At 46.7% G+C, this 13604-nt stretch overlaps 1 protein-coding gene across 1 annotated transcript in view; it reads right to left on the reverse strand.

Moving 5' to 3' along the window:
• Nucleotides 1–12383, reverse strand: part of PSMB7 (proteasome 20S subunit beta 7) — a 161903-nt gene extending 149520 nt beyond the window's left edge. Inside the window, exons 1-3 of the mRNA XM_063935582.1 lie at nt 12256–12383; nt 8356–8449; nt 7889–7986 (exon numbers count right to left, since the gene is read on the reverse strand). Of these exons, the coding sequence (XP_063791652.1) occupies nt 7889–7986; nt 8356–8449; nt 12256–12317 (254 nt within the window). The 5' untranslated portion in view covers nt 12318–12383. The remainder of the gene's footprint in view (nt 1–7888; nt 7987–8355; nt 8450–12255) is intronic.
• Nucleotides 12384–13604: the final 1221 nt, after the last annotated feature.

Genomic DNA, 13604 nt, shown 5'->3' on the forward strand with positions numbered 1-13604 from the left:
CGAAATCACTGGGATTGGAGCTTTCAATCCCGGGATTGAAACCCAGACTTTTTTGGCCTAACTCCTGTGATCCCGCCGATCCCGGGATTGGCCTTCCTGAGCACAACCCCATCCACCACCATATACCCGACCCTAAAGCCGGGTACACACTAGGCGATATACAATATATCGATCCGACGCAGATATATCGCCCACATCGCTCAGTGTGTAACGATGATCGTGTGTTCCCGTGGGTCGTCCTGCCAGGAAACGACAGCATTCTCTTTAAATGCGACAGGCAACGATACATCATTCCATTGTCCACTCCATCGTGCAGTGTGTACAGACAGCGCAATGTATCGTGCCATCACTGGGCACACACATTGTTTAGTGTGTACCCAGCAGCAGGATGAAGAAGCAGAGTTCACTTACATTTTTCAGAATTTCCCAACAACAAACGTTTGGGCAAATTGATTCAAAACAGTCTGGAAACCACTGCAGTAAAATGTGCCATGGTATGTACTTAGTCACCAGAGACAGTAATACTTTCTATTTTTACTTATTTACAGATGTGTATAAATAGCACAGTAAAGATGTGAGATGTGAGCAAGTGCTGAGGTTATGTTGGGCTTCTGTGAATTTACCATAATATGAATAACTCTGAAACAATAAATTCTCAAACCTCCAGGGTCAGAAGAGTTGCCTACGTAATATTAGTGTAGTTGTGTAATTGAAGAAACATAACCTCACACATGTACTGTTTTGTTTGATGCCACATATTGCTCTTCGGCACTTTAGAGTAGTGCAAGACTAGGAGAATCCATTGGCCATTGTTTCAGTCTAATGTACACTCCATTATTTTTTTTTTAAAGTAGTACAGGTATACAAAAAAGAAAAAGTATTTTTTCTACATAAAAAATCTGCATACATTTTCTTTCATATCCCCTTCAGACCGCCAGCTTGTAACCCCAGTTACTGCACACTGAAAGGGCCCATGGAAAATATCCCAAGTCGGGCAACCGGTAGCAACCAGTGTTGATGCAGTTTCAATCCTGGTCAATGCGATCTGTTTCCCGTTCACACTGCATGATCTCCAAGCGCAACCTCCGCGCGTGTCACCACTAATGACACCAACCCGGCAATATGCCGGGCTGCTGACGCCAGTGTGAAAGAAGCATGAGACGGGTCGGACCCGGGAAACACAGTGTACGGCTCCTGGGTGCGACCCGCCATCATTCGCGGTCTGAAAGGGGTATTAGTGACGTAAAACAGGGTTTATGGACATATTGGATATTTGAAATGATATTGACCAATCAATCAAGTACTCAGCATCTCTCATTACCTTGGACAAGGAACCAGCGTGACAGCTTCTGGTACTCCTCTAAAAATAGTCTGATATCGTGCACAACCACTTCTGCACTTCAGTACTCAAATTCTCCCATCCACTACTTTTATGTGAGCAACTTACACTGAACATTGCCCACTCAGTTTAGGTAAGAGTTAAAATAAGAATTTACTTACCGATAATTCTATTTCTCGTAGTCCGTAGTGGATGCTGGGGACTCCGTAAGGACCATGGGGAATAGCGGCTCCGCAGGAGACTGGGCACAAAAGTAAAGCTTTAGAACTACCTGGTGTGCACTGGCTCCTCCCCCTATGACCCTCCTCCAAGCCTCAGTTAGGATACTGTGCCCGGACGAGCGTACACAATAAGGAAGGATTTTGAATCCCGGGTAAGACTCATACCAGCCACACCAATCACACCATATAACTTGTGATCTAAACCCAGTTAACAGCATGATAACAGAGGAGCCTCTAGAAAAGATGGCTCACTACAGCAATAACCCGATTTTTTTTTTTTTGGTAACAATAACTATGTACCAGTATTGCAGACAATCCGCACTTGGGATGGGCGCCCAGCATCCACTACGGACTACGAGAAATAGAATTATCGGTAAGTAAATTCTTATTTTCTCTGACGTCCTAGTGGATGCTGAGGACTCCGTAAGGACCATGGGGATTATACCAAAGCTCCCAAACGGGCGGGAGAGTGCGGATGACTCTGCAGCACCAAATGAGAGAACTCCAGGTCCTCCTCAGCCAGGGTATCAAATTTGTAGAATTTTACAAACGTATTTGCTCCTGACAAAGTAACTGCTCGGCAAAGTTGTAAAGCCGAGACCCCTCGGGCAGCCGCCCAAGATGAGCCCACCTTCCTTGTGGAATGGGCTTTTACAGATTTTGTCTGTGGCAGGCCTGCCACAGAATATGCAAGCTGAATTGTACTACAAATCCAACGAGCAATAGTCTGCTTAGAAGCAGGAGCACCCAGCTTGTTGGGTGCATACAGAATAAACAACGAGTCAGATTTTCTGACTCCAGCCGTCCTGGAAACCTATATTTCCAGGGCCCTGACAACGTCTAGCAACTTGGAGTCCTCCAAGTCCCTAGTAGCCGCAGGCACCACAATAGGTTGATTCAGGTGAAACGCTGAAAACCACCTTAGGGAGAAACTGAGGACAAGTCCTCAATTCCGCCCTGTCCGAATGGAAAATCAGATGAGGGCTTTTACAGGATAAAGCCGCCAATTCTGACACGCACCTGGCCCAGGCCAGGCCCAACAGCATGACCACTTTCCATGTGAGATATTTTAACTCCACATATTTAAGTGGTTCAAACCAATGTGACTTTTGGAACCCAAAAACTACATTTAGATCCCAAGGTGCCACTGGAGGCACAAAAGGAGGCTGTATATACAGTACCCCTTTCACAAACGTCTGAACTTCAGGGACTGAAGCTAGTTCTTTTTGGAAGAAAATTGACAGGGCCGAAATTTGAACCTTAATGGACCCCCATTTCAGGCCCATAGACACTCCTGTTTGCAGGAAATGTAGGAATCGACCTAGTTGAAAATTCCTCCGTCGGGGACTTACTGGCCTCGCACCACGCAACATATTTTCGCCAAATGCGGTGATAATGTTTTGCGGTTATATCTTTCCTGGCTTTGATCAGGATAGGAATGACTTCATCCGGAATGCCTTTCTCCTTCAGGATCCGGCGTTCAACCGCCATGCCGTCAAACGCAGTCGCGGTAAGTCTTGGAACAGACAGGGTCCTTGCTGGAGCATGTCCCTTCTTAGAGGTAGAGGCCACGGATCCTCCGTGAGCATCTCTTGAAGTTCCGGTTACCAAGTCCTTTTTGGCCAATCCGGAGCCCGAATATAGTGCTTACTCCTCTCCATCTTATAATTCTCAGTACCTTGGGTATGAGAGGCAGAGGAGGGAACACATACACTGACTGGTACACCCACTGTGTTACCAGAGCGTCTACAGCTATTGCCGGAGGGTCCCTTGACCCGGCGCAATACTTGTCGAGTTTTATAAACATGTGGAAGACTTCTGGGTGAAGTCCCCACTTGCTGACAGTGCTATCACATGATTTTCCGCCCAGCGAAGAATCCTTGCAGCTTCTGCCATTGCCCTCCTGCTTCTTGTGTCACCCTGTCTGTTTACGTGGGTGACTGCCGTGATGTTGTCCGAATGGATCAACTCCGGGTGACCTTGAAGCAGAGGTCTTGCTGAGCTTAGAGCATTGTAAATGGCCCTTAGCTTCAGGATATTTATGTGAAGTGATGTCTCCAGGCTTGACCATAAGCTCTGGAAATTCCTTCCCTGTGTGACTGCTCCCCAGCCTCGCAGGCTGGCATCCGTGGTCACCAGGACCCAGTCCTGAATGTGGAATCTGCGACCCTCTAGAAGATGAGCACTCTGCAACCACCACAGGAGAGACACCCTTGTGCTTGGTGACAGGGTTATCCACTGATGCATCTGAAGATGCGACTCGGACCATTTGTCCAGCAGGTCCAACTGGAAAGTTCTTGCGTGGAATCTGCCGAATGGGATTGCTTCGTAGGAAGCCACCATTTTTCCCAGAACCCTTTCATTGATGTACTGAGACTTGGCTCGGTTATAGGAGGTTCCCGACTAGCTCGGATAACTCCCTGACTTTCTCCTCCGGGAGAAACACCTTTTTCTGGACTGTGTCCAGGATCATCCCTAGGAACAGACGACGAGTCGTAGGGATCAGCTGCGATTTTGGAATATTGAGAATCCAATCGTGCTGCCGCAACACTACCTGAGATAGTGCTACACCGACCTCCAACTGTTCCCTGGATCTTACCCTTATCAGGGAATCGTCCAAGTAAGGGATAACTAAAATTCCCTTCCTTCGAAGGAGTATCATCATTTCGGCCATTACCTTGGTAAAGACCCGGGGTGCCGTGGACCATCCATACGGCAGCGTCTGAAACTGATAGTGACAGTTCTGTACCATAAACCTGAGGTACCCTTGGTGAAAAAGGTAAATTGGGACATGAAGGTAAGCATCCTTGATGTCCCGAGACATCATGTAGTCCCCTTCTTCCAGGTTCGCAATCACTGCTCTGAGTGACTCAATCTTGAATTTGAACCTCCGTATGTAAGTGTTCAAGATTTTAGATTTAGAATCGGTCTCACCGAGCCGTCCGGCTTCGGTACCACAACAGTGTGGAATAATACCCCGTTCCCTGTTGCAGGAGGGGTACCTTGATTATCACCTGCTGGGAATACAGCTTGTGAATGGCTTCCAAAACTGCCTCCCTGTCAGAAGGAGACATCGGTAAAGCCGACTTTAGGAAACGGCGAGGGGGAGACGTCTCAAATTCCAATTTGTACCCCTGAGATATCACCTGAAGGATCCAGGGGTCTACTTGCGAGTGAGCCCACTGCGCGCTGAAATTCATTGAGACGGGCCCCCACCGTGCCTGATTCTGCTTGTAAAGCCCCAGCGTCATACTGAGGGCTTGGCAGAGGCGGGAGAGGGCTTCTCCCTCTGTCACGGGGCAGAAATGAGGAACCTTTTGCCTGCTTGCCCACGAAAAGACTGCGCCTGATAATACGGCGTCTTTTATGTTGAGAGGCGACCTGGGGTACAAACGTGGATTTCCCAGCTGTTGCCGTGGCCACCAGGTCTGAAAGACCGACCCCAAATAACTCCTCCCCTTAATAAGGCAATACTTCCAAATGCCGTTTGGAATCCGCATCACCTGACCACTGTCGTGTCCATAACCCTCTACTGGCAGAAATGGACAACGCACTTAGACTTGATGCCAGTCGACAAATATTCCGCTGTGCATCACGCATATATAGAAATGCATCTTTTAAATGTTCTATAGGCAATAATATACTGTCCCTATCTAGGGTATCAATATTTTCAGTCAGGGAATCCGACCACGCCAACCCAGCACTGCACATCCAGGCTGAGGCGATTGCTGGTCGCAGTATAACACCAGTATGTGTGTAAATACATTTTAGGATACCCTCCTGCTTTCTATCAGCAGGATCCTTAAGGGCGGCCATCTCAGGAGAGGGTAGAGTCCTTGTTCTTACAAGCGTGTGAGCGCTTTATCCACCCTAGGGGGTGTTTCCCAACGCACCCTAACCTCTGGCGGGAAAGGATATAATGCCAATAACATTTTAGAAATTATCAGTTGTTATCGGGGGAAACCCACGCATCATCACACACCTCATCTAATTTCTCAGATTCAGGAAAACTACAGGTAGTTTTTCCTCACCGAACATAATACCCCTTTTTGGTGGTACTCGTATTATCAGAAATGTGTAAAACATTTTTCATTGCCTCAATCATGTAACGTGTGGCCCTACTGGAAGTCACATTTGTCTCTTCACCGTCGACACTGGAGTCAGTATCCGTGTCGGCGTCTATATCTGCCATCAGATGGTAACGGGCGCTTTAGAGCCCCTGACGGCCTATGAGACGTCTGGACAGGCACAAGCTGAGTAGCCGGCTGTCTCATGTCAACCACTGTCTTTTATACAGAGCTGACACTGTCACGTAATTCCTTCCAACAGTTCATCCACTCAGGTGTCGACCCCCTAGGGGGTGACATCACTATTACAGGCAATCTGCTCCGTCTCCACATCATTTTTCTCCTCATACATGTCGACACAAACGTACCGACACACAGCACACACACAGGGAATGCTCTGATAGAGGACAGGACCCCACTAGCCCTTTGGGGAGACAGAGGGAGAGTTTGCCAGCACACACCAGAGCGCTATACATATACAGGGATAACCTTATATAAGTGTTTTTCCCCTTATAGCTGCTGTATTTTTAATACTGCGCGTAATTAGTGCCCCCCTCTCTTTTTTAACCCTTTCTGTAGTGTAGTGACTGCAGGGGAGAGCCAGGGAGCTTCCCTCCAACGAAGCTGTGAGGGAAAATGGCGCCAGTGTGCTGAGGAGATAAGGCCGCCGAGAAGGGGGCGGAGCCTATCTCCCGTTTTTCTGTGTATTCTGGCAGGGGTTAAATTCATCCATATAGCCCAGGAGCTATATGTGATGCATTTTTTGCCATCCAAGGTGTTTTTATTGCGTCTCAGGGCGCCCCCCCCAGCGCCCTGCACCCTCAGTGACCGGAGTGTGAAGTGTGCTGAGAGCAATGGCGCACAGCTGCAGTGCTGTGCGCTACCTTGTTGAAGACAGGACGTCTTCTGCCGCCGATTTTCCGGACCTCTTCTGTCTTCTGGCTCTGTAAGGGGGCCGGCGGCGCGGTTCTGGGACCTATCCATGGCTGGGCCTGTGATCGGTCCCTCTGGAGCTAATGTCCAGTAGCCTAAGAAGCCCAATCAACTCTGCACGCAGGTGAGTTCGCTTCTTCTCCCCTTAGTCCCTCGATGCAGTGAGCCTGTTGCCAGCAGGTCTCACTGAACATAAAAAAACCTAAAACTAAACTTTTCACTAAGCAGCTCAGGAGAGCCACCTAGTGTGCACCCTTCTCGTTCGGGCACAAAAATCTAACTGAGGCTTGGAGGAGGGTCATAGGGGGAGGAGCCAGTGCACACCAGGTAGTTCTAAAGCTTTACTTTTGTGCCCAGTCTCCTGCGGAGCCGCTATTCCCCATGGTCCTTACGGAGTCCCCAGCATCCACTAGGACGTCAGAGAAAATAAATTCCAAAATGCAGAACTGATAGTATGGGTAAGATTCAATCGTTTATCGTGAAACTGACAGCTACCCGTATCAATTCAACTGTTGCTCCGGCTGGGCGTGAACAGCTACCAATGCTGACATTTTTAGCTCCCCCCCCCGCCAGGGATTGTGATCTGAAATGTGTAGAAAGTGACCCATTTGAGCCAAACAGCAATTTTCGTGTCGCGAGCATTAGTTTTGACGGGTTTAGCCACTTTATGCGGCTAAACCTGACCTGTCTGCGATGTAATTAATAACCATTTTTAAAACAAAAATTATTTTAGCGGCCCCCTAATCTCCCATCACTCTAGACGGGAGCTCGGGTGCGATAAAACAATTGAATCTCGCTTTATTTCTCACAATTATAGCTTTTAATTACATCAATCAATAAAACCATCACCAAAACCCACACCAGTGGCTAGGTATACCCTTTCATTTAAAATCTCTCAATTCACATAATTTCTCCCTGATCCAGATAGCTTCATGTATCCACCATCTCTATTATACATCAGTCAATAGAGATTCTGCTAAACCTTCCTAACAGGTCACCATGATTATTTAAGCGGTCAGCTACTTGGTCTTCCCACCCACAGACTGCATCCACTCCAGGTCGTTACAAATATCAATGATAGGCTCATCGTTTTGATCAATCACACAGACTTCACAGCCCCTCTTACACTGGCGACTGCCAATCACCACTCTGGGTAAAATTTCAAACGCCTATGCACCACTATTGACGTGAACCGTTTAAGATGGCAATGTAAATTTATGTAATAAGATATCTGAATAATGCAAAGATGTGATCAACTTATCAGACCCCTCATCTATTTAGTAATTTGTGGTTTATTCAACAACCCGTACCGAATATCATATACTCACTAGACATTTGGTGAAATATAATGGATTTTGGAACAATTCTTGTCAGCTACAATCATCCCTTCAGTGGCTCTTGTATCAGCACCGAGTATAACACCATCCTAGGAAAAACAGAAAAAACTCTTCAGAACAGACAAGAACAAGTTCTGGTGATGATCACTTGAAGGCTGGGTACAGATCTTCCAGTGAAAGCAGTGGCCGCCGCCCCGGTAACCATTTTGCAGCTGTAATTCATATACCCTCACCAAATAATGTGTCCTACTTGCGAATATGGATATATGATCATATTAATGTACTTCTACAATTTGATTTATTGTTCTATGGATACATTTCACATTATTTGCTCTTTTCTAAATAAGTAACAGCTGTAATGTGTTAGATTACTGTAATTTGTGTACATTTGTCTTCTGTTTATTGATGAACATGAGCTAAAGAAACAAAAAGAAGTGTTCAAAGACTCACAACCATACCTTGAACACAATTCCAGCAATTGTTGTTCCCGTCTTGCGAGCTGCGGGAAGCTTATGTCCTTTCTGCACAAACTCCTTTTCCAGAAGAGCATTTCTGTGGATTAATAAACCGTTAAAATGAGCAACATTTACTGACTTTGGAGGGTTATTCAGAGTTGTTAGCAAACCAAAAAAAGTTAGCAATTGGGCAAATACATGCTGCATTGCAGGTGGGGCAGATGTAACATGTGCAGAGAGATAATAGATTTGGTGGGTTACATTGTTTCTGTGCATGGTAAATGCTGTACGCTTTATTTTTATACTGCATTTTAGATTTCAGTTTGAATACACAGCACTCAAATCTAACTCTCCGTGCACGTTACATATGCCCCACCTGCAGTGCAACATGGTTTTGCCCAATTGCTAACTTTATTGGTTTGCAAACAACTCTGAATAACCCCCGTTGGCAGTTTTTACAGCTTCAAAGCATGGTTACACTGTATTTTTCATAATAAACTAAACAGTACAATACTTGAAGTATACTCTTACAATGGAGGCAAATTTGGCACAGCTGTCACTTTGTTTTTGTTTGTTTTTTATTAATTTTCTTGTAATAACTTAAAGCTGAAAAAATAACCAAAGTCCAGGTGCTGCTCCAAGCAACCATTTCCCAGAGCTCTAAAATCTATTGGAAGCATCATTTTAAGATCCTCCATATACTGATGTGTCCTCATACATCTTTGCTGCAGTCATGCCAACAAGCCCCTCTTGGTACGCCAGGTCGCGTGAGAATCTTCTAATGTCAGGCGTCTTTCCCCCGCGTAAATGAGTCTTATTCGCAACGCAATGCAACTAGGACGCACAAGGAGACGGCCGATTAAATTGATATATGAAACTTGTATATCACTTTTATATCTGTGTGCTACAGAGTCTCTGAATCTGTACAAGTGCTACAATGTAGCAGCCGGAGCTTTTAGCCAATACAAGTTCTGTTGTGCTTCGTATACAGACTCAGCCACACACAATATACAAAGTGTCATAACACATCAAGCAGTACAGTCTCCTTGTGCATTTCATTGGGACTAAGATGCAATTTCAGCAATAGGGGACGTCCGGGACCTGACGCGCACTCACGCCAGGCATCTCACGCTACATGGCATATTGAGGCTAGATGTATGAGGACACATCGGTATATGGACAGGGTCTGCATCATATACTGGAGATATATACTGCAGTCCCCACAGATTTCTATGGGGTTGCGATCTGGCCGAATGTATCAAGCTCCAGAAAATTACGCTTTCTAGATAGCATTAGTCATTGTAGCCTATGGGTTGTATTTCTCAATTTTTTCATTGTAACTCTTTTATACCGCTTTCAGATCGCAAATCCAGGTTGGACCTCGGCTTTTGAAACAAGGTTCAGACCCTTTCACATTGCAGTTTCGACCTAGGTTATTCCCGGGTTGGTGCCTTTCACACTGAACTCAGGTTACCCATGTTAAACACTGTGATGTGATTTAAAATGGACTTTTCTGGCTCACACTGATGAGGTTTCAAAGAAAATAAAAGGAGGGGCTGGGAGACACAAATAGCCAATCAGCACCTTTTTCTGTGACCCAGGTTGAATATCCTCCGAGGCTTTCACACTGCACAACGACCCGGGTCCGACCCACGTTTAACCCGGTTGAAATACCGAGTTGCTCGACCCGGGTTATTCACTTTGGCACTTTCACACTGCACCTCGACCCAGGGCAACTCAGCAACAAACCGGGTTATTGATGCAATGTGAAAGGGGTATAAGTTAGACCCATGGCTGTGCATACGCAGGCTTACCACACTATCCCTTTAAACCGGGGCACTCATGAATTACAAAGGTTCTGTGGCTGATTAAACCTGTGTAATTCATAAATGTCCTGGATTAAAGGGGTAAGGAGATTTATGGTAGACTTACCATCGCCAACTCTAAAACTGAGCTCACAGTGCCTGGAGGCGGGGTTACAGAGGAAACCCCGCAATGCATCCTGGGACAGTCTTAAGCTTTAGCCCTGGGATGGGGAACCTTCGGGCCTCCAGCTGTTGTTGAACTACGCATACCAGCATGCCTTGCTACAGTTTTGCTATTTGGCCATGCAAAAACTGTTGCAGGGCATGTTGGGATGTGTAGTTCAACAACAGCTGGAGGGCCGAAGATTCCCCATCCCTGCTTTAGCCTGTTGGTGCCTCCGGATCAAGAGCCATCTCTACACCCTAATGTTTTCCCTGTGGAACACAGTGTACCCCGCTGCAGAAAGTATGGTAAACCTATGCATACACAATTGCTGTATTTGGATATTGGAGTGCGGCCACGGCAAGCTTTAGGTGATGAATTCCATGGACACAAATGCTAGAAAGTACGCGATCACAGTCACACATATGCGATAAATCTCATCCAATTAGATAAGTGTCTTCTATATATCTACCAATCTTCAAAGCGGCAACTCTAGAATGGGTGCTGGAATCCTAGGGGGTCATTCAGATCTGATCGCTGCTGTAGGTTTTCGCACAGTGGGCGATCAGATCTGCACTGCGTGTACATATGCACCGCGCCGGCTCGTAGTACGGCTGCAACGGGCATCGATGCCCTGCGACAGGATGGAGCGAAGGATCAATTTGCACAGGCAATCGCAAGGAGATTGACAGAAAGAGGCTGTTTGTGGGTGGCAACTGACCGTTTTCAGGGAGTGTCTGGAAAAACGCAGGCGGGCTCAAGCATTTTCAGGGAGGCAGTCTGACGTAAGCTCCGGTCCTGATCAGCCTGCTCTCATTGCACTGAAAGAGTAAGTTCTGGGCTGCGCATAAACTGCACAAAATCCGTTTGTAAAGCTCTGCTACACATGCGATCGCACACGTGCACAGCGAAAATACACTCCCCTGTAGGCGGCGACTATCTGATCAAAGGACTGCAAAAATGTTGCAAAACTATGTACACGATAATATATAATAAAAGGTTAACACTGTTCTTCACCTCTATGGGTAGAATTAAAATGGGTTTTTTTTTGCACACCAGCAGCAACTAGATGGTGCCCAACGCTGCAATTCAAGTGTTGCTCCATTCGGTTGTGCACAGCCGCTGGCGCTGATATTACAATTATGTTGTTCTGTCATTTTGACAGACTGGTAAGTAGTAGCATAATACATTCCCTAACAAACGTCTAGAGCATTCTCAAAACAACCAACCACAAGTGGATCACAAGTGTCACAGTCATAATTAGTTATTTGACCCCTCCGTCAACTACATAATGCACATACATTTTTGTACACAGCCTACAAATACTCGCAAATGTGATAATACCCATTTACTTAATTCAGACACACGAACGCTCCTACCCGACTATCCAGGCGCAGGCAGGTGTACGCAGCAGAATCTGCATGCATCTGTTCAGGATATGCACAAAGTGAATTGACACCATCTGTGATTTGCACACGGCATTAGCCCCTTATATCCACAATGTGTACAATATTAAGGCTGGACTTCGGAATCCGCTTGTTGGCGGCCATCGATGTTACTGATTCAATGGAAATCATTTTTTTTTTTTCATTTAATATCGGTGTGTGATGCTTGCCATCATTGTATGCTGGTTTCCAATGATTCGTTCATGTGACCTCAATAAACCTTGCATTGGCTGAATGCCCCCATTCCCTACACACTATCATAGGGTATCCTCACTATATAGGGTGCCCATTGCTTTCTCACTGCTCCTGGCGTGATACCTCCAGCTCTAGCGCAGCCAGTACATAGTGGTACAGCCACACAACTCATACGGCTGAGTCACGCCGCCGGGTCTCTCGCCATGCATCGCCGCCCTCTCCATGCCTCCACCACAGTATACACGCTGACTCCTACCCCATACTCACTACTGACACCGCGTCCCTCTTAACTCACCTCCTGCAGTTCCCAAACTCAAACCCGCCGGCAGGAACAGAGCGCACAGTCACAGCTGCCATCTTTCCTGAGAACAGTAGAACTTCCGGTGCCGGGAGAGAAAGACCATGGCAGCTTCCGCCCCTACTGTGCTCTCTGTTTGTTAATAAAGTTATTGTAAATGCAAAGTCACACATGCGGCTTACAAACTGTCAGAGGACTTCAAATACCGTGATCCTCTACGTTCGCTACTAATTAAACACGGCTCTATGGGACTCATGGGAGTTGTAGTCCAGCCTTCACTCCCCCCTCCTGCCTCTTTCATAAGTATTCTAGACTGACGCTGTCACTGATTATTTAATGTTATATCTATTCTATTCTATGTATTACAGGTTGAGTATCCCATATCCAAATATTCCGAAATACAGACTTTTTTGAGTGAGAGTGAGATACTGAAACCTTTGTTTTTTGATGGCTCAATGTACACAAACTTTGTTTCTCTGACGTCCTAGTGGATGCTGGGGACTCCGTAAGGACCATGGGGGATAGCGGTTCCGCAGGAGACTGGGTACAGCTAAGAAAGATTTAGGACTACCTGGTGTGCACTGGCTCCTCCCACTATGACCCTCCTCCAGACTTCAGTTAGAATCCTGTGCCCGGCTGAGCTGGATGCACACTAGGGGCTCTCCTGAGCTCCTAGAGAGAAAGTATATTTTAGGTTTTTTATTTTACAGTGAGATCTGCTGGCAACAGACTCACTGCAGCAAGGGACTAAGGGGAGAAGAAGCGAACCTACCTAACTGGTGGTAGCTTGGGCTTCTTAGGCTACTGGACACCATTAGCTCCAGAGGGATCGACCGCATGGAACCGGCCATTGGTGTTCGGTCCCGGAGCCACGCCGCCGGCCCCCTTACAGAGCCAGAAGCAAGAAGAATCCGGAAAATCGTCGGCAGAAGACATCAGTCTTCACCAAGGTAGCGCACAGCACTGCAGCTGTGCGCCATTGCTCCTCATACACACTTCACACTCCGGTCACTGAGGGTGCAGGGCGCCGGGGGGGGGGGCGCCCTGAGAAGCAATAAATACACCTTGGCTGGCAAATATATCACAATATATAGCCCCAGAGGCTATATATGTGATAAATACCCCTGCCAGAATTCATAAAAAAGCGGGAGAAAAGTCAGCCGAAAAAGGGGCAGAGCTATCTCCCTCAGCACACTGGCGCCATTTCTCCCTCACAGCTCCGCTGGAAGGAAGCTCCCTGGCTCTCCCCTGCAGTCTACACTACAGAAAAGGGTAAAAAAGAGAGAGGGGGGCACTAAATTTAGGCGCAATATACATATAGCAGCTATAAGGGGATATAATTTAGT

Source organism: Pseudophryne corroboree, chromosome 8 (assembly GCF_028390025.1).
Source record: "Pseudophryne corroboree isolate aPseCor3 chromosome 8, aPseCor3.hap2, whole genome shotgun sequence".
Taxonomy (NCBI): domain Eukaryota; kingdom Metazoa; phylum Chordata; class Amphibia; order Anura; family Myobatrachidae; genus Pseudophryne; species Pseudophryne corroboree.